The sequence below is a fragment of the Barbus barbus genome (assembly GCF_936440315.1).
Source record: "Barbus barbus genome assembly, chromosome: 29".
In the NCBI taxonomy this organism is placed as follows: Eukaryota; Metazoa; Chordata; class Actinopteri; order Cypriniformes; family Cyprinidae; genus Barbus; species Barbus barbus.
Window position 1 is genome coordinate 18,346,586 of NC_136757.1, and position 20,819 is coordinate 18,367,404.

The 20,819-nt window shown below is 36.9% G+C and overlaps 2 protein-coding genes across 3 annotated transcripts in view; one reads left to right on the plus strand and one right to left on the minus strand.

Annotated features, from left to right (window-relative positions):
- LOC306849801 (uncharacterized protein) overlaps positions 1 to 2,463 on the plus strand; it is a 38,424-nt gene extending 35,961 nt beyond the window's left edge. The window contains exons 6-7 of the mRNA XM_079385122.1: positions 215 to 349; positions 676 to 2,463. Of these exons, the coding sequence (XP_079241248.1) occupies positions 215 to 349; positions 676 to 1,230 (690 nt within the window). The 3' untranslated portion in view covers positions 1,231 to 2,463. The remainder of the gene's footprint in view (positions 1 to 214; positions 350 to 675) is intronic.
- A 6,595-nt stretch (positions 2,464 to 9,058) lies between these two features.
- LOC306849388 (uridine-cytidine kinase-like 1) lies at positions 9,059 to 20,735 on the minus strand. 2 transcript variants are annotated; one of them, XM_079384358.1, is made up of 14 exons: positions 20,639 to 20,735; positions 16,004 to 16,188; positions 15,733 to 15,839; positions 14,868 to 15,038; positions 14,646 to 14,717; positions 14,076 to 14,265; positions 13,897 to 13,990; positions 12,689 to 12,787; positions 12,393 to 12,486; positions 11,552 to 11,614; positions 11,302 to 11,424; positions 10,852 to 10,959; positions 10,507 to 10,663; positions 9,059 to 9,447 (listed from the first exon to the last, which is right to left on the minus strand). In XM_079384358.1, the coding sequence occupies exons 1-14, from the start codon at positions 20,683 to 20,685 to the stop codon at positions 9,353 to 9,355; spliced, it is 1,605 nt and encodes a 534-aa protein (XP_079240484.1). In that variant the 5' UTR covers positions 20,686 to 20,735; the 3' UTR covers positions 9,059 to 9,352. The 2 variants fall into 2 exon arrangements, with proteins under 2 accessions (XP_079240484.1, XP_079240483.1); XM_079384357.1 differs by lacking the exon at positions 20,639 to 20,735 and adding an exon at positions 18,959 to 19,367.
- Positions 20,736 to 20,819: the final 84 nt, after the last annotated feature.

Sequence of the window (20,819 nt, forward strand, 5' to 3'; positions counted from 1 at the left end):
ACTGATTTTAAACCACATAAGGGTGAGTAAATGATAAAAGAATTCATTTTATGGGTGAACCATTCTTTTAAAAACTATTGCTTTAAACCCCTGAACTGCCCTTTGAGGGCATTGTTGATGCTGTTCTACTCAGCTCTATTCTCCAGTGTATATTGTTTAAGATGGGCCCTTAAAAGGTAATATTTATTCTAGTCAATTGTTTTTAATATATCAGGAGGCAGTGTTTATAGGAAATGGAGAACAGTACATATGGAAACCTCCGGAAGATGATGACATCATCTTTCAGCACAAGCAGATGGGTATTCTGAGCTCTCATGAGGGAGAGAATATGGCAGCATCTGCAGCAGGGGTGAGTGTGCATTTAGTTTTACACAGTCCTGAGATACATCCTCTATTTCTCATTCTATGCAGTCAAAATGTCTTCTAGGTATTATACATTCTTGAAACATTATCTGTGAATGATCCCAGAGTACTTGCTTACCCATAAACACTATTTCAGAGTTGACCAGAGGCAGCTGTAAACCCACAAATGTGTATTCTTAATAGGCCGAATTGTTTTTGTTCCATATCAGACAGCGGGAACTGGAAAAGCAAACTTTTGGAGTATAAGAAATATACACAGATTTTCCACTCATGAATATGTTTCAGATGGTTTGTCTCTCTATTATCATGTAGCTCACAGAGATGTATTCGAAAGTCTGCAAACCGAGCAAAAAGAAGCGAGGCATGCCTGGCTCGCCCACCGCCACGAGGGACATCAGTGGCTATAGGACCTTGGCTAGAGGTGACCGCGGTGAGCGTGACGGGGGTTTCAGTGTGGTAGTAAAACCCCAAACGTGGGCCCCACAGGAGGGCAAAAGCACGAGAGCACCACCTGGCTGTATGGAGGACCACTGCTACGAAGCCATCAGCACTGAGGAAACAGACCTAGCTTACGAGACCATGGAGGGTGGGGGAGGCTGGAGGCGTGACAGGCCTCCACCCAATGCCAGTGCCACTTTGCGGCCCAAGCGGAAGCGGCCCCAGCAACCCTTGCAACAACCACCGCCACCCCCTCCACCCCCCCAGCAGACCCCCAAACTGCAGCATCTCCCAGCCAAAACAATGCTAATTCCCGGGGAGAGCCTGTATGAGAGCATCCCTGACCTGAAGCAGGGCTCGGCCACCTCCAGCACAACCACCATCTTTACTTTTAATGACGGCATGGAGATGTATGTCACTGGCCTGTAGGGGGTGCTCTGGGGAAGGGAACTTTCCTTTCTTGGGGCTTGAATCTTGAATGGGGACATGTGAGTGTGTCGTAACCCAATGGGATACACGCATTGTGCCACTGCTATATATTTTACATGGGTTCCAAGTATTAGTTGAGCATTAATTGAGTTTTGTAAGTCTAGTTAAAGGTCAGTATTCTCGCAGCACAAAACGATAGAATGCTTACGTGAAAATCCAAATGAAATAATTTCGCCTAGTCACATGCCTCCATAACGAAGAAGAAAAATAGTCACCAGCCACGACATATCCCAACAGACACAACATATCACACCCGACAGTAGCATTCCTATAGAGGAAATTCTTGTTTTTTGTCATTACATGCTGTAGTTAAGGACAAAGTGACCATCGGAATTGCGGGTCAAACTTGAATTTGATGCCTAGAAAATCCCAAAGTAGAAAAAATAGAGCACAAGTCTATTACAAAAGTAACTTAAGAAGCACAGTTTAATTGTTTTCCCGTGGCCCTCTGAAAAGACGAAAAAGTAATAATTTGGTAGATACCCTCAGCAAAGTACCAGTTTAAAACAAAAAATGAATATACAGAAACTGAGCTTTATTAGAAAGCCAATCAAAGGCTATTGCCACGCAAAATATCATATATTGACAAAAGCCTTTATTTAATCTGTTCATAGAAGAGTTGATCCTATTTTAAAATGGCTAAAAGCTATCTATTGCCTAAAAGCTTTAGGAAACACATGGCCCTATTTTTGTAAAGTCGAAGCCTCTATTATGTAAAAAATGAATCTTAATTTTAGAGCTAAAATAAAGATTCTAATTCGATTGGTCAAACGGATCCTGTACACCAAGAAAGTATTTTCTTATTAAGCACAAATATCTCATGCTTAGCATGTCGTCTGTCTGAGACAGTGCCCTTCTGAAATTGAAGAGTACTAGATTTAAAATCTGTTAAAAGTAATAGATGGTAAATTGCAATTGTCAATAAAGCAAGATCATGGTGAGAATTAGCAAAAGCTCAGGGACAGTGAACAAAAATATTAAATAACTGCACACAAAATGTTACGATATCACAAGAGACCCCCAATGTCTTTTCAAGTTATTTTCTTGTTTTTGGTCATACATCAATTCAAACTGTCACATAAGTCACCACAGCACTTCAGTGCGGTAAAGTAAGTGTTTTTCTTTGTCAATACTGTTTATGCACTTTGCCTGATTAAAAAGATGCATGCTTTCAAGAAAAAATACCCTTGTAAAGGGATAAAAAAAGAAAAGAAAGAAAAGTGAAACTAGCACTGTCCTGTGGTATAAGAGAATGGTTTATTTCTTGCTGTTGTCGGTGGATTGTTTGATTAATATGCCTTTTTCTTCATCTGAGAAAGAGCACAAAGTGAATCACTTCAGGACTGAGGGAGACCAATGAGGACTCGAGGAGGACTCTCTAAATAAAAAACTGGACAGTTAGGAATATAGCACAATTGGTCAGAAGAAATGTATCATAGACAATCCCTTTCCCCCATCATTTCAGAAGCAGTCAGGATGTCCATGTATGTCCAGATCAGATTGAATGGAATCACATACATTAGATTGTTGCAAAAATCTCCTGTATGTTATATGAAAATAATGGGAGATTTTAAAAAACAAACAAAAGAGGTACAATGACTAAGCGATTTAAAAGTAGTGTATGTTGCCCTGTAAGTCTATGGGAGGGGGGTTTGGGGTTTTATGGCCAGATAGTGACAAGTTTCACCAGTGGACAATGTCAAAATATCTATGATATGTGGAGTATAGCCGCTGTCTCTTGGTGTCTTTGAATCTGATGCTAATGTGATCTGGATTAAATTATCCCAAATGGCTGGAGCACACAAAAAGGGGCTCAGGTCAACTAAATATAATCAAACTGCTTGTCGAAGCCCTCGTTGCTATCAAATGTTGGTGCAATGTTGTAAATATGTTACAAGAAGAATTACAGAAGAAAATGGGGGCAGGGAATTTGCTCTTGGTGTTTCTGAAAGTATTTGTTTCTTTCTGGTTGTCCTTTTGGAATGATTTTTCTCTGGTGAAAAATTATCTCAGCAGTATCTGTGTGAGTTTTGATTATGTGCTTTGGGATTTTTTTGTTTTCCACATAATTTTAGCTATACTGTGTATCTCAAAGACCAGTTGAGTTTAGTGTGGCAGCTAATGTTGTGCGTTTGCTTATCAAACAACAGGGTGGTGTGTATTAAAGCTGTGTAATTAAGTACTAATGTGCAAAAGATTGTAATGTTTTTATATCAAAATGACTATTCATAAAATGTCGGGTCAAGTTTATACTTTTTTAAATAAAGTAGCACTTCAAAAAACACAAAGCATATAGCATTTACATAGTGTTTTCTCGCTCGCAATAAGACATTTATTAATTCTCTAAAGAGACATACCACTAAGTGCTCAGACAATCCGATCTCACAAAATGTAATAATTTTACAAGGTGGCAATTACATATGAATTTGTATGATGCAATCTGTACAAAAACGTACACTTTTGAAAAAAGTAAGCATGAATGTTTGCCCCAACCCAACCTCTAAACCTAATTATCAAGTACATGCAAGCAGATCATATGAAAATTTAAGAATGAGATTGTAAGAATTCATATGAAGTATAGTTTGAAATACTTACGATTTGCCTTGAGATTGTGGTGGACACTTACAGGAACCTTTTTTTTTTGCTAAACACACTTGTAGTGCTCAATATAGTTCTATCACGACAACTCTCGTAGGGTTTGGTAATGTACATGAAAATGTTAATGTTTTTCGTCTCGGTGGAATAGATCTGATATGCTGCTGCAGCAGAGCAAGTACCAAAACGTGCTACTGCGAATACATCCACAACATGCTGCTGTGAACATGTAAGAAATACTGCTGCTGCACATATAAATAACCCCCATATAAAGCATACATTAATTACCCCATAGCATATCTATACAGGTGGAGCTGGGGAAGGTGAAGGGTTTCTGAAGCGTGCTGCAATTGCTACAGCAAGCACTAGCAAAGTATTTGAATGCTGAGCAGCAAGCTCATTGGCTGCTGATACAAAATGAACCAATCAGCTGCAACATGTGATAATGTCTTTATGTCAGATTGAGTTAGATCTATCAGACTACGCCATCTAGAGTTTCATGACAGAACTTTGGATTTATATGATAATTGTGCGTCCACATGGTTGGCTGAGTAACAACACAAAAACCATGCAAAATATTTCAGTAATGGATGTTTCTCTAAGGCTTTTTCAAGAGTGCAGTACCCACATCTGAACATAACAGACAACAGCTTTAAAAATCAGAAAGGGTGGAATATGCTATATTTATTTGCAAGTACCACAGCTAAGTGAGGGCTATGAACCTGCAAAGGTGAAAACGTGAGATTTTTTTTGAAAAAACATGAAATCTGATCTGATCACCCATACCAAGATGAATTGAAATTCTCATTTTAATCAGATTTCAGATGTTTTGCTTGTTAAAAAAAATTTAATGAACAGATCAGATTTGTTTGCAGTAAATATTTATGTCTCTGGATGGCAAAAGAGGAACTAAACCTGAACAAAATATTTCTTAGTTCAGTATTAATAAGGTTATTTAAAAGAACAATGGATTTTTACATCAACAAAGACGTTCACAGACGTGAGATCTAACATAGGCAAGTCTTGCTCCTCTGACTTACTGACTTAGAAAAGAAACAGATGCGCGCCTGTGTTAGATTTGCATTTTGTGATGTCTGTAGGCATCAATGCAAAAGGTTCAGCAAATATTCCAGAGGACATTTCTCATTCTAAATCTGGATGTGATTAGGCTCTGATTAAGCAGCTTTGATTAGTTTATACACTCAGGTAGATGAGGGATTGCATTAGAGTTCTTTGTTTACCCTAATTAGCCACTGAAGCTGCAGTCACATCAGCCTTTCACTGTGCTGTACCTATGACAACTGCTTCACTGTCATGGTATGGTATTTAAGAATTCCCCTCCATTGAGACAAAATCTCATCGCATTTCACAGTGAGATTATATTACAAACAGATGGAGGAGGTCATAAGATTTTTTCTTTTTCATTCAAATCCTCTACGAGAACGTATGAACTGTAAAAGTGTAACCTGCTTTCCTACCTCTCTTACTGTGTCCCTGTGTGTGTTTGTGTGAGAGTGTCACAAGCGTGCATCTGACTTGCTCTGGAAAAAAAAAAATAGGTCATCCTTAAAACAAAAAGGGTGCAGTCAACATAGCAACCGTCTGCTGTTTTTTTATTGGCTGACTTGTTTCCGTAGTAACAGGTTAACCTTGAGGCTGCAGTTGCAGACCAGTTTGTTGTCTAGGCGAATCCAGCATGTATGAGGAGCTCTGCTAAGTCAAGATGTCACCCATGTTTCAGAGCACTGGAGAAAGGGTCTGCCTGTTGTAGCAACTCAAGTGAGAGTGCAGCATAGTTTCTATAGGAGTCTACAATGTCAGCCTTGTACAGTGCCTGCAAAAAAGTATTCACATTATTAAATATTTTTTGGGGAATGGTACATTAGTTTATTTTCTTATACTATGTAACATGTATTGTTCTGCCATTTCAAAATGTGGAGAATTATTTTTTTTATGCAGTGTTTCCAAACTGTTTTGTCTTATGTACTCCCAGAGCCCCATCAATAAGAATCAAGTGCTGTTTGTCTTTAACATTAAACCATAAAAAGGCATTGCAACTCATTATGCCAGATATTTACAAATATATCAGGAAAATATTTGCCCACGTGCTGTTGAATTATTAAAAAACAAGTCAGGTTTTTGTCCTTAAAGGGTTAGTTCACCCAAGAATGAAAATTATCCCATCATTTACACACCATCAAGCCATCCTAGGTGTATATGACTTTCTTCTTTCAGAAGAATCCAATCGGAGTTATATTAAAAAACGTCCTGGCTCTTTCAAGTTTTATAATGGCAGTGAATGGGTGTTTTTGTCAACAGTCCAAAAGAAACCAGGTAAAGTGCATCCATCCATAATAAAATGTGCCTCACAAGGCTCCAGGGGATGAATAAAGGCCTCCTATAGCGAATCGGTGCGGTTTTGTAATAAAAATATTCATATTTAAAACATTATATACAGTTTTCTGTTACTTCTGGTAACTGTCGTACGTGGAAGCCGTTCTGGGCGGATGACTTAAGGTGTATGCGTAGCTCATGCGTTGGTGTGAGCATGCTAGTCTCCCGAGAACCAACGTTTGTTTACAGGAGCAAAAGAAGCAAAGTTTCCTTACTTCAGCAAAGGAAACCCAGTCTCCTCTTGGCTTGTATCGAAATCCTATTTAATTTTTCTTTACAAATCCTTGTTTTGTGCTTCTAATTTGTCACTGCCATTTTGTTTTGTGCTCTCCTGTGTTCGTCACCTCTCACCGGCACATGCGCAACACATACGTCTTACATCATCTGCCGGAACTGCATTCAATTGTGAATGTGCGTATGACAGTTACTGGAAGTGAGAGAAAAGTGTTTATCACGTTTTAAATATGGATCGATTCACTACAGGAGGCCTATATTCACCCCCCGAAGCCTTATGAGGCGCGTTTTTATTATGGATTGATGTGCTTTATTTGACTACTTTTGGACTGTTGAGAACAATCACCCATTCACTGGCATTTTCAAGCTTGGAAGAACTAGGACAATTTTTATTTTAACTCCGACTGGATTTGTCTGAAAGAAGAAAGTCATATACAGGTACATGTCAAAAAATTTGAATATCGTGAAAAAGTTCATTTTTTCTTGTAACTTATTTCAAAAAGTGAAACTTTCATATATTTTAGATGTAAAGGAAAACATTTCAAAAGTTTTTTTTTGTTGTTTTAATTTTGATGATTAGAGTGAAAGTCAAAAAATCAATCTCAAAATATTAGAATATTTACATTTGAGTTTCAATAAATGACCATCCCTACAGTATAAATTCCGGGTATCACTTGTTCTTTGAAAACACAATAATGGGGAAGAATGCTGACTTGGCAATGATCCAGATGACAAACATTGACGCCCTCCACAAAGAGGGTAAGTCACAGAGGGTCATTACCGAAGGGTGTGGCTGTTTACAGAGTGCTGTATCAAAGCATATTAAATGCAAAGTTGACTGGAAGGAAGAATTTGGGTAGGAAAAGGTGCACAAGCAACAGGGATGAAAGCTGATTCAAACACTTTGGAGAGCTTCACAAGGAGTGGACTGAAGCTGGAGTCAGTGCATCAAGAGTCACCATGCTCAGACATCTTCAGGAAAAGGGCTACCAAGCTACTTCTGAACCAGAGCGACTTACCTGGGCTGTGGAGAAAAAGAACTGGACTGTTGCTCAGTGGTCCAAAGTCCTCTTTTCAGATGAAAGTACATTTTGCATTTAATTTGGAAATCAAGGCCCCAGAGTCTGGAGGAAGAGTGGAGAGGCACAGAATCCATGTTGCTTGAAGTCCAGTGTGAAGTTTCCACAGTCAGTGATGATTTGGGCTGCCATGTCATCTGCTGGTGTTGGTCCACTGTGTTTTCTGAAGTCCACAGTCAAAGCAGCCATCTACCAGGAAATTTTAAAGCACTTTATGCTTTCTTCTGCTGACAAGCTTTATGGACATGCTGTTTTCATTTTCCAGCAGAATGTGGCACCTACCCACACTGAAGAAGGTACCAAAAGCTGGTTCAATGACCATGGTGTTACTGTGCTTGACTGGCCAGCAAACTCGCCTGACCTGAACCTCAAGAGGAAGATGAGAGACACCAGACCCAACAATGCAGATGACCCGAAGGCCGCTATCAAAGCAACCTGGACTTCCATACCACCTGAGCAGTGCCACAGGCTGGTTGCCTCCATGCCATGCCGCATTGATGCAGTAATTCATGCAAAAGGAGGCCCAACCAAGTATTGAGTGCATAGAAATTAACATTAACATACATATTTCTGTTTAAAATATCCTTTTTTTAATTGATCTTATGTAATATTAAAATTTTCTGAGACACAGAATTTTGGGTTTTCTTTATCTGTAAGCCATAATCATCAAAGTTTCAAGAAAAAAAAGGCTTGAAATATTTCACTCTATGTGTAATGAATCTATATAATATATGGGTTTCACTTTCTGAAATGAGTGACAAAAAATATTGACCTTTTTCACGATATTCTAATTTTTTGAGATGTACCTGTACTCTTAGGATGGCTTAAGGGTGAGTAAATCATGGGCTAATTTTCATTTTTGGGCAAACTAACCCTTTAAACACTCGTGTGAATTATCAAATCATATTTGGAAGAACATTATCATACACGAGTCATACATACAGAATACAGCTATCTTTTTAGCTTTTTCCTTGTAACAACTTCTAACTATCTCTACAATTTTCCTGTACTTGGTCATTCATTATTCCATTGCAATAGCAATTTTTTCAAGTTCCTCTTAGTGAAGACCCCTTCACCTTCACCCAGAGGTATCTAGTATATGTGCACTTGTTTCCTCTCAGGGTTTCTCAACAAAATCACCTCGAGTTCACTCTAATCATTATTCTATTAAGCTACTAAGGTCATGGTTTGGTCAAGGTCTTCTTCTGATGTTTTAAGATTATAGAAACATTTTAGCTCAATTGTCTCTAAACTCTTGAGTGAACAACAAATTTTCCCCAATTGCATTATAGTTCCATAGTTGGATTTTGAATGTCCTTACTGAACCTGCAAAATCACAGTGAAACAGGAGGAGTGAAGTACTGCCCCCTGGTGTTAATGCTGCAGCAGTACATGTGGGAAAAAAACTCTTCCAACCTGCTCTTTTGGAGCTGCCTCAAGAATGATCAAACAGAAACGTCTCTGTTGCATTATCAAGTGTTTTAAAAAAATATTTTATGTTGAATGTGTAAATGTCTAGTTTGAACTATCATGACAGTGTTTAAGGAACAAACAATACTCCACAGTAAAACATAAAATGTAACATATATGTTTACAACTAGATCCTATCATGAACATACAGTCATGAAACGAAGTGCTACAAAATACTGCACCTCATGAGTGTGCTTGCAAATCTATTGTTGTTCCTGGCTGGTTTTATGAAATTACAGTAAGTGTTGATCCTCGCTATTCACAGCTGCCTGAATCGCTTGAACAACGGGTCAAACCTCTGATGAGCAGCTATGTGGTTCTTGCTGTTCTTCATCACTCCATGATGAAGACCCATCTGTCCCAAAGTAACGGTCACCAAAGTCTCCTTCAATGACAGCAAATACACACCCACAAGATTTCAGTACATAGTGTAGGGTTTGTTTCCTTCTTATATTTAGATACACTACCATTTAAATTTTTGGGGTCAGTAAGACATTTTGGTATTTGACAATAAGAGTCCTGCATTTATTAAGTTCATTTACTAATTAATTTACTTCATTTAATAAGTTCATTTAAGTTCATGCATTTACTAACATTAACTAACAATGAGCAATACATTTGATTACAATATTTATTAATCTTTGTTAACATTACTTAATAAAATATAACTGTTAATTGTTAGTTTATATTGGCTCATTAAATGTATTAGTCCATTAAATATGAACAAATATAACTTAAGGAATAGTTCACTCAAAAATGAAAATGCTGTCATTAATTAATCACCCTCATGTTGTTCCAAACTCGTAAGAAAGCTCTCTGATTTCATCAGAAATATCTTAATTTGTGTTCCGAAGATGAACGAAGGTCTTACAGGTTTGGAACGACATGAGGGTGAGTAATTAATGACAGACTTTTCATGTTTGGGTGAACTATCCCTTTAACATAACATTATTAATTAGCGGTAAGATTAATAAAGACTATAGAAGTATTTTTCATTGTTAGATTGTGTTAATGAATGTAAATGTGGTAAATGTTTTTGAAAGATGTCTCTTATGCTTACACATGCTGAATTTATTTGATCAAAAACACAGTAAAACAAAAATACTGTGGAATATTATTACAATTTAAAATAACAGTTTCTATTTAATATATTTTTAAATGTAAGTTGTCTTTGTAATAACAAAGTTGAATTTTCTTCAGTGTCACATGATCCTTCAGAAATTAATCTAATTTGCAGCTCAAAAAACATTTCTTTTATTATACATTTTGAAAACAGTTAAAAAAAAAAACAATTTATTTGAACTGTACAATAAATTGTAAATGCATTTATTTCCACTTTTACATCCTTGCTAAATAAAAGTATTAAATTCTTTATTTAAAAAAAAAAAAAACTTACTGGCTACAATTTTTTGAAAGGTAGTTTATCTATGTCAGGAAAACTCACCTATGCCTGGAATGACATGAAGGAGGTCATCTAGACTCTTGTCCACAGCAGTGGTGATGATTTTGACACGAGGGAAAGCGTAAGCCACTGAGTGAACACCCAACTCCGCCATCAGCAGAGACACCAACACAATCTTGTCTTCCTGGACATCATGGTCCTGTGTATACATACACTCACATTCAACAAATGTATCATTTTCACAATGAATTGTGGCATCTCATTACTTTATTGCCAGAGAAGACAGTCAAATACACTTTGTGTAAAATTGTGTGGACTGCACAGCCATTCTGGGTTTGTACTGTTTGTTTGTACGCTGTGGAATGAATGAGGTCGATAGCCACATACCAGCAACACCCTCACTGCCATCATGGCTGCCGCTCCTGTGGAAACGGTACTGTCCATCAATATCACATGGTCCTCACTGATGTCTCTGGGCAGTCGCAGGTAGTGCAGCTAAATGGAGGGGGGGGGGGGGGGGGGGAGTCTTAGTTACCACGGAAACGAAGTGAGAAAGAGGGAACCACAGCCACCAAAAAGAATGAAACTGAGGAGTCAGGAGATCTCTGTTACCACGGAGACAGAGACCAACAGGCAAAACGGACATATAGGGTTTGAGAAGAGCCGAGAAAATAACTGATAATTATCATTTTTTTAATATAAAAAGTTCCTAGCCAAAGTGGGATTTATTATTTATTAGTAAGATCTTTCTTACAGTAGCTAAAATAAGCTAGAAGGCTTCATTGCATTTTCAATCTGTTACTGATATTATGTGCAGTGATTTGAGGTCTGTGTTACCTCTGGTTCTCCTGAATCTAGATTAGTCTGGATCAGAATCTTGCCAATACGGACGTCTTTGCACACGGCTCTCAGAGCAGGTTCCATGGTCTCCCCGGCCTGAAGAACGGACACACCTGTGATCTAGGTGACAGAAGGACAGGTGCTGCTTCAAAACCAATATGATTTCAATCAAATATTTGATGAAAAATATTCCTAATTGTGGAAATGAACGTTTAAATACTGAAAATGAACAGACACACAAATTTACCCCTTTCCCACTAAATCTGTGGCCTTCATACTCTTGGCCTTGTGGTGTCTGGACGAAACAGGCCTGTAAAAAGGACATATATTTGTGTGATAATACATACAGTAAAGCTGAGAAGAGAAGAAAATGTTTCACTCTGTATTCATTAAAAGGGATGACAAAAGTTCATTAAATATTTTTGGCAAGTCATATTTACATTAATACCTCACCATAAACCATTTATTAATAATATTTATTTTATAAAGTACTTTCAAAGTAACAGGCAAATTTAGTATGATTAATTATAAATAATGAAAAAGAAAGTGATTAAATGTGCCAAATTACTTGTATGCTGATTAATTAGCTGGCATTTAATGTAATTCATTCCATTAAATTTTATAATCATAAAAGTGTTATTCATTACAATTAGTTTGATTAATTAAGAAATTGTAGTTGCATACTGTAGTGTGTTTAATTATTGCTATTCATTTGATTAATCAACAATTCAATTAACATTTTTATTTATGTATGTGATTATTAGAAATTAATTTATTAATTAACTGCCATTTAATGTAATTATTTCAAATGACATTTTATTAATATATGTGTGGCTAATTACTACTCATTTGATTAATTAACTGGCATATATACTTAACTCAATTAAAAATTGTATTGCTATATGAGTGATTATTAGCAATTAATTTGATTAATAACTGACAGTTCATGTAATTCATTCCATTAAAATTTTAATCAAGCCTTAGTTATAGTTGAAATCTCAAATTCAGCTTTGATCGCACATTAATATCAAACTTTGGCAAAAAAGACACTGAGTGGCACACATACACACAGAAAAACACCCACACACCTCGGAGGGCAAGAAAGACAGCGCATATTCAATAAGCAACCGCATCAGTCTCTTTGAGTAGAAGATGAACTCGTCACGGCTGGTGTCTTTGTTCCTAAAAACAAACAGAAAAATTGAGGAGGAGTACATAAAGACACAGAGAATAGGGTAAAGCAGACCAGTGAGTCATTAGCCAGATTCACACATGTGAGGAATTCTGAATGGCAGCCGGAAAAGATGAATGGATTCCAAAACACATTTCAACAACGAGCATTTCTTTTGATGTGCTTCAGAGAACTGATTCATATAACACTCACCTGATGATGGTGTGGAGACCACGGACCTGTGGTGTGCTTTCCAACACACTGAGAGTCTGAGGAAGTGGCTGGGACTGATGGGCCGTGGCCAGGAGCGCCCTGTGTGTGTGTGCATATGAAAGAGCATAGACATAAAGCAAATCCGCACCGTCTAAGAGAAAAAGACGATTTAAATACAAATGAAAGCTGCATGTACACCGGTCCATGACATTTCTAACACTGTCACTAAAGGATCCATGTGGGCAGTGGGCAGTTTGGCTTAATTTGAAAATATAGTTATGGGTTATAGTCCTGTTTAAATGCACAAACATACAAAACATGACCAACTATATATATGCATAGCTATATAATATTTATATATTTTAAACAAGTGAATTTTTTTACAGACTGTAAATTTGTGTTTATGTATGAGGGGGTGTGTGAGAAAAAGGAAAACTTCTCTACCTGACACTAATCTCACGCTGCCGAGAGAATGCATGCAATAGAACAGAGATGAAAGATCAGTGAGAAACAGTGAAAGAGAAAGAATGAGGCTGAGAGTGTGAGAGAAGTCATCTGTCTCTTGAGTAAGTACCACTAGGACAATTGTTTACCTAATTTTCCCTAAATTCACAGGCAGAGGGCACCGTTTCTGTTTGTTTTGTGTGGAAATGTGAAGAAAGCTGAAGCTGAAGAAGAATCTTTCAATCTATTCAACATGCGGCAGAGTTTGGCATATTTTATAAATTGTATTTGACTGGAATCCTTGTTTTGTAATATTTTACCTAGTGTATATTCTACCAATGATAAAGTGCTATATGAGTTTTGTAAGGTGAGGCACTGAGAGCTCCTTTATGAAAACAAACTGTTTATGATTTTTAAGTTGAAATGATGTATAACACTTAACAGTGACAGTAAAATATGTATTTTAGGTATGGGAGTGGCATATTTTGAGTTTAGAAATTTGGAAAAGAGCTATTGGGATATTTTTGATTGGTCAATGAGCTAGTTTTGTTTTGGTGACCTGGCAACCCTGATGCCATATGCCCCTTATGGAGATGATACTGGGAGAAAAAAAACATCTCAGGTTTACATAATGAACTAAGCTGTTAAAAATAGTTTTTTTTTTTTTCATTTCAAATGTTTTGTCTAGGGCAGACTACCAATGTGACCACAAAAAAGAGGCGAATGACTTCTCCTGGTCTGGATTATGGATAAGATTAGTTCACAGGACACTATCATAATGTCCTTTTTCACTCACCTCTTCTAGCTGGCTGTGAACATGCTGAACGATCAGGTCAATGGCCACCATGTTACCTCCACCTGTGTGTGAACGAGAGAAATAAATAATGGTAATATCTGCAAACTGCAATTATTCACTGCACCAATGCATGCATGTTGAACTCACCACGTGGCACTACAATGTCTGCAAGTCTCATGGTGGGTTCGATGTACTGCTCGAAGGCTGGTTTTACAAATTTATTATATTGTTTAATGACCCCCTCAATGTCCCGGCCTCTCTCTGTGATGTCCCTCCTCAGCCGCCGTACCAGCCGGATATCTGAATCTGTATCTACAAAAATCTTCATGTCCATCAGCTGAGAAATAAAGAAGAAGAAGAAGTATTATGCTTTCAGTTGTAGGATATAGTGACATAGATATTTTACACTCAAACCAAGATCACAATTTAAGTAATCAATATTAGTAATTACTTTAGTAATCAATATAAACTAAATAGAAAAATTCTAAATGCATTGATTTTGTCAACTTCTAAAAGCACATTAGCATATAAATCCTATTCCTATTCTATTCATTATGGGCTAAAAGCAACAAAAGTCAAACATTGATTTCATGCAGTGTTATTAAGATGGATCAACATCTCCCTTACTTCATCACCAAAATATTTTTATCATTTTCTTTGCTTTGATTTTTTATCTGCATTTACTAAACATTCAGAAACCGAAACATTTCATCATACCTGCAAGAGCTCTTTTTCTGCAAAGGACAAGATGCCTTCAAAGATAATGACGCTGGCACCATAAACATTTTTCTGAAAGAGTATGAAATGAAAACGCAAAGACCATCAAACAAACTGAAATCTTTTCCAAGCCATCACTATTATAAATTATGACTGTATCTGTGGTATATATTTTTAATATACATCTGGGAAATATGTGAAACATCTGCCACACACACTCACCCAGTCTTTCTGGCGTCCATGTGTAGTGAAGTCATAGACTGGGATTTTTACACTTTTTCCCTGTTTAAGTTTCCGCAGCGTGGTCACAAGCAGCTCAAAGTCGAAAGCTCCAGGATGGTCAAAGTTATAATCATTATGGGCAGCCCGAGCTTGTTCCTCTGGAGACAGAACCTGCAGATGGATAACATAAAGGTTTCATGTTTGATCACAGGTGGGGGCGACACAGACACTGGAAAGATCAATATCCTGCCCTACCACCATATGTGCTTTAACAGCAATGCAAGGGATGCTATTATATTCTGATCACATAAACCATGGCATCTGGGGCTGTCGTTAATATATTAGTATTAGCAAAAACATGTTAAGAGCTACATAAAATTAAAAAAGTCATAGTTTGTCTAAATATGAAATGTTATTTTTTTGAAGAACACAAAAGTGAATAAAACATACAGCATGACAAGTGTAGTCTGATTCCTGAACAAATGTATCTGAAGAGCCAATTACTTTTAGTGAATAAAAAACATACAGCACAACAAGTTTAGTCCAAATCTTGAATTAATGAAGTCTTAGGTTCTTTGTGGTGACTCAAAACCATACAATATACAGCTAAGGCAGCCCGATTCCTAACAAACTTAAGAGCCAGTTATCTGTAGTAGATCAGCACAAATACAGAAGTGTAGTTTCTGACTGGTTCTTCATAGCACCACCTGTAATACTAGTTAAAGATACACATTATGAGTATTATCAAAATTATAAAGATTTTCAGAAGCACTTAACAGGTTAACGTCACATGGTGGACCAATCACTCATTCAGATCTCACACTCGATACCAACACTCAACGTCTCACAAGCACAAACATCTCACCTTATAGAATGAGTCCATAGACAGCAAAACCACCCAAGGAACATCCAAAGCTTCAATGATTTTATTGGCTACAGTAGTTTTTCCAGAGGCACTGCCACCACACAGACCTGAAATAACATGGTTACTTCATTCAATCATTCAGGTTTAGTATTTAAACTCAAATCTACAATAAAACCTAATAGGGAACAAACTGAGCCAGTATTGAAAGTATCTTATTTGAATTATATTTTTCTGTTCAGTATAAATTCATTATGTTTCCATCTACTCGTACCAATAACAAAGGCCTCTTTAAACTGGGCTCCATGTTCATTGTACCAGGGCGGTCTGCCAGCTGTGTAGATGGTACGTGTGCCGGTGCGGAGCAGTGGAGGTTCTGTTTTACCCAGAGTGCTGTTTTTCCTACGAGAGGTGCTGACCGCAGGGAGGAGTCTGTCCAGAGAGTCTTCACCACTTCCACTGGAACAAAAAAAGAGAATTGTTTTAATCTTGTTTTGGTTTTTAGTAATCTTGGTTCACCTTAATTCCAACATTTAGAAGAATCAGAATCAGAATTAGCTTTATTGCCATTATCATTAATTTGATTTGGCTACAGAAGCTCCACAGTGCGACAGAATGACAGCGACAGGACAGGACACAGAGAATAGAAAAATAATGTACAAATATACAAAATGGACAATATGCAAAATGGCACAAACACAATATACAAAATAGACAATTCAGTATGTATAGGTATGTTAGGTGCAAATTTGAAATGTAATAAGTATGTGTGTTAAATAAAAAATAAAGTATGATAGTGTTGTGTGTTTCATATTTATTGTTAAGAGTTCAAGTGTTCATGAGATGGATTGCCTGAGGGAAGAAACTGTTTCTGTGTCTGGTCGTTCTGGTGCTCAGAGCTCTGTAGCGTCGACCAGACGGTAACAGTTCAAAGAGGGAGTGTGCTGGATGTGAGGGGTCCAGAGTGATTTTACCAGCCCTTTTGCTCACTCTGTATAAGTACAGTTCTTGGAGAGTGGGGAGGGTTGTACCAATGATTCGCTCAGCAGTCTGGACTACCCTCTGTAGTCTTCTGAGGTCAGATTTGGTAGCTGAGCTGAACCAGACAGTTATTGAAGTGCAGAGGATGGATTCAGTAATGGCAGAGTAGAACTGTTTCAGCAGCTCCTGTGGCAGGTTGAACTTCCTCAGCTGGAGAAGGAAGTACAACCTCTGCTGGGCCTTTTTGACAATAGAGTTAATGTGAATGTCCCACTTTAGGTCCTGAGAGATGGTGCTGCCCAGGAATCTGAATGACTCCACTGCAGTCACAGTGCTGTTCATGATGGTGAGTGGGGGGAGAGCAGGGGGGTTTCTCCTGAAGTCCACGATCATCTCCACAGTTTTGAGCGTGTTAAGCTCCAGGTTAAGACTGCGCCAGACAGCCAGATCCTTAACCTCTCGTCTGTAAGCAGACTCGTCACCATCCTAAATACATTTAAATACATTTCTAAAATCAAATGTTTTATCTGTTAATATTATTTATTGGACCTGATCTAAATATATCACTCGTTGTTTAATTAATGCAGTTAGATAACATTAACTAATGGCACCTTACTGTAAAGTGTTACCAAGACATTTGTAGGTTGATTTTCCCAAAAAGTTTGAACACTGTTTCTCTGTGTTTCTATCAAAACAGTGCTCTGTCTGACCAGCCCAACATAGAAACAGCAGCTCAACCAATGAGATACGTTTGGCGTGGGGCAATCTGTATGTCCAACCAATGGAATACAGGTGGAGTGTTTGGGAAACCTTATTGTCAACAGTTATTTTTGCTATTTATTTGGTGCCACAAGAGCTATGTAAATTACATACTTAACCTTTTTTATTCCATAATGTTTCATGCAAAACAAATACTAATAAAAAATAAACCACAGTAAATTAGTTGATTTTAACAAAATCCAAAGTGCAAGAAACAAAGTAATTCTTTAGTGTTCTTTTTGTCTAGTTTATTATAATTATGAACATATATTTTATAACTTGTTTTATGTTTATAGGATATAAATGCCAAATGCAATAATGCCTTACTAAATGAACTGGCAGTGAGTAGCAGGTGTCATTGATATGCTACAAAAAGTAAAAAATAAAACTTTGGTAACACTTTACTTAAAGCCTTTATGTATAATGCATTATAAAGTGTCATTAAAAGGTGTAATGCATGATAATCATTCATAATACACGTTGTAATACATTATATCTTGTCGTTGTCGTAAATAATTATAACCAAATTTAAAATCCATAGTGTAACAACAAATTTATAAGTGTTATAATGTAATAACTGTGGTTACAATTATTCATGAGATTGTACAATTATAAGGTGCATTACAAGGCATAATTAATGCATTAAAACGACTTTTATAAATCATTGTACATAAAGGCTTTAAATAAGGTGTTGCCAATCTTTGTTATGAACTGAAATAAGGCTGAAATAAAATTGAATATTACACATTAGAAATGTTGCCATCTCAAATTAAATGAAATACGTTAAGTACTAAGATTAATACAACTAAAACCAAAATAAAGATAAATGAAAGCTAAATATAAAAACAAAAACCAATATAAACGATAAAGCACATAAATGAAAAAGCAAATTACTAAAACTCTAAAAATTAATACAAATGTAGAAACACTATAATAGTATATACAGCAAATATTACTAAAATAACTATGGTGGGTGTATGTGAAACAAACTAAAACTGAAACGAACAAGCTTTCAATCATAAAAATCAACTGAAATTATTTAACAGGTTTAAAACAGCAGCCAAGGGATCTTTCCACCTGCATCGCGTCAGTGTCATACACAACCTGTCCCTCTCACTCTTTGTATCAACATGAGTGAGTGACTAAATCAGGCCAGTCACAGCACATTCAAAACAGCTCAACAACACAGAGCAAAAGAGAAAAGTGCTGCTAATATTATGGTAATGTAATAGCCAAAAAACATAACGTCTTAAAAATGTATAGGGCCCTGAAAAAAAAAAAAAAAGCAGACTCAAAATCTAGACTATAAACCCGATAAACACTTTTAAGCGAAAAGGTTAAAGGAAACAGCAGCTGCAGCACTTTAAGCCATTTTAATGATGTACTCTTTAATTGCATATGTCACTCTGTTCAGATTATACTCAAACAAGTGGATAAAGTGGCATTTAATTAACCTTTTAAATACTAAACAGTGCATTTAATAACTTACCCTCCATCTGTACGGAGTGCCCAGCAGCCTGATATTCTGGCCCCTGTGTATCCGGGCAGCGTGCTCATATCAGCTAAAACACCTGTCTTCACGGCTGTCTTCCATATGAGCAATAAAGGTCACATTCTCATCGAAGCTCAAACGGCCCAACACAGATAAACCAGCTAATAATCACAGCTGAAGCACAAAGCCTGGGTCACAGAGAGGGCGGACATCATAGCACTCAGAACACAGGTCTTCCCTAAGAAAGCACCAGATCTGTAGATAAACACTGAGATCTGCTTTTGATTTATCAGAGTAACCCTTGAAGTTTGAATGTTAGCTGACCACTGACTAATGTATTCGAGAAACCTTTTAATAAATAGAAAAACGACTTTTCTTTGCATCTGGAAACTCGCTCGCAGTGTGTGGGCTTGATTGAATAAGAGGATCAGCTCTACAGGTGACATGGATGGAAGGTATTAATAGAACCATGAGACAGAGAGGGCCTAAAGGAAAGCTTAACCACTAAGAGTTTTAGTTTTATATCAGATAATTCTTTTAAAATTCCTCTGCTGAAAATAGTTATAAAAAAATAGAACCAAAACCCAATGGATAGCAATAATCTTATTTGAAATCATATTTCATGAGAGACATAATCTCCTGTAATTTTTTCCTGAATTCTTGAGGAGACAAGTAAGATTGCAAACTTACTTTACTCAGAACAAACAAATACAAAATAGCTTTTTGTGGCTTTTTATATGCTACTATATAGGGTTCCCAAACTGGGGATCACAAAATCTTGGGCTTCATCATGAGGGAACTATTTAATAATAATAATAATAATCATGTAAAATACATTTTAAAATAAAAACAATCAAAATAAAACGTTTAGTAAATATGATAAAGCATTTCATTTTAATTACATGCCATGTGACCATTAATTTACATCATAAAATGTGCTGTTAAATTATTGCAATGCAAATGTGTTGTTAAATTATTGAAATAGAGAACTTAAAATCTCACAGCATACTTCAAGTAAATATTTTACATCAAAGGTTGTAGTATGTTATACTAAAAGTATTCTTATTCTGAGCTGGCCACCCCATCTACACTCTAAAACGTATGTAAAAGTAAAATATAACTATAATAATGTGGGCTATACATTTTACAAAAAGAATGTGTGAGTGTTAAATTAAAATATAGGTTATGCCACCTGGTATTAAAGAATCATTATACACCACAATATTTTTTAATGCACGAATCTATTAAATCGTCATCTCAAAGGTCGAATCTCGGTTGGGGATCAGTTAGGATGTGAGCTCTCCATGATGCACTAATGGGAACACATGTCGTGTCAGGAGGGAGACCTCAGTCTATAGTTCATTATAATAATAAAGCGTCATTAGCGCGCAGCAGCCGCCTGCTGAATCTGGGGCAGGATGGAAGGAAGGGGGTTAACTAACGCAATGCTGATTTATGTTCTTATGATGATTAATTTTCTTTCATCATCAGAACGATGAAACGTTGTATTCCATAGTATGAATAACCGTTCCATATCATGCCAAAAAATAATTAATTGGCTTGATGTGGGTCAGCAACGTCAGGGAGAGGTGCACCCGAGTAAAACGCTTTCCCTATCATTTATCTCTATAAGTGTATAGAGTAAAGGTTGCATCGCAGACAGATGTATTGTGGTACCTGTTCGATCGGCTTGAGTTTTTCCTCCTGCACTCCATCACACACATAACTCTCCACTAAGATCCGACTCGCCATGAAGCTGGACTGTTAATACCTCGCGAAAAGCATTGTGGGAAATGTAGTTTCAGCTTACAATTCAGCGTCTTAACATTTACCGTTTTCATTTTCACTGAATAAAAAA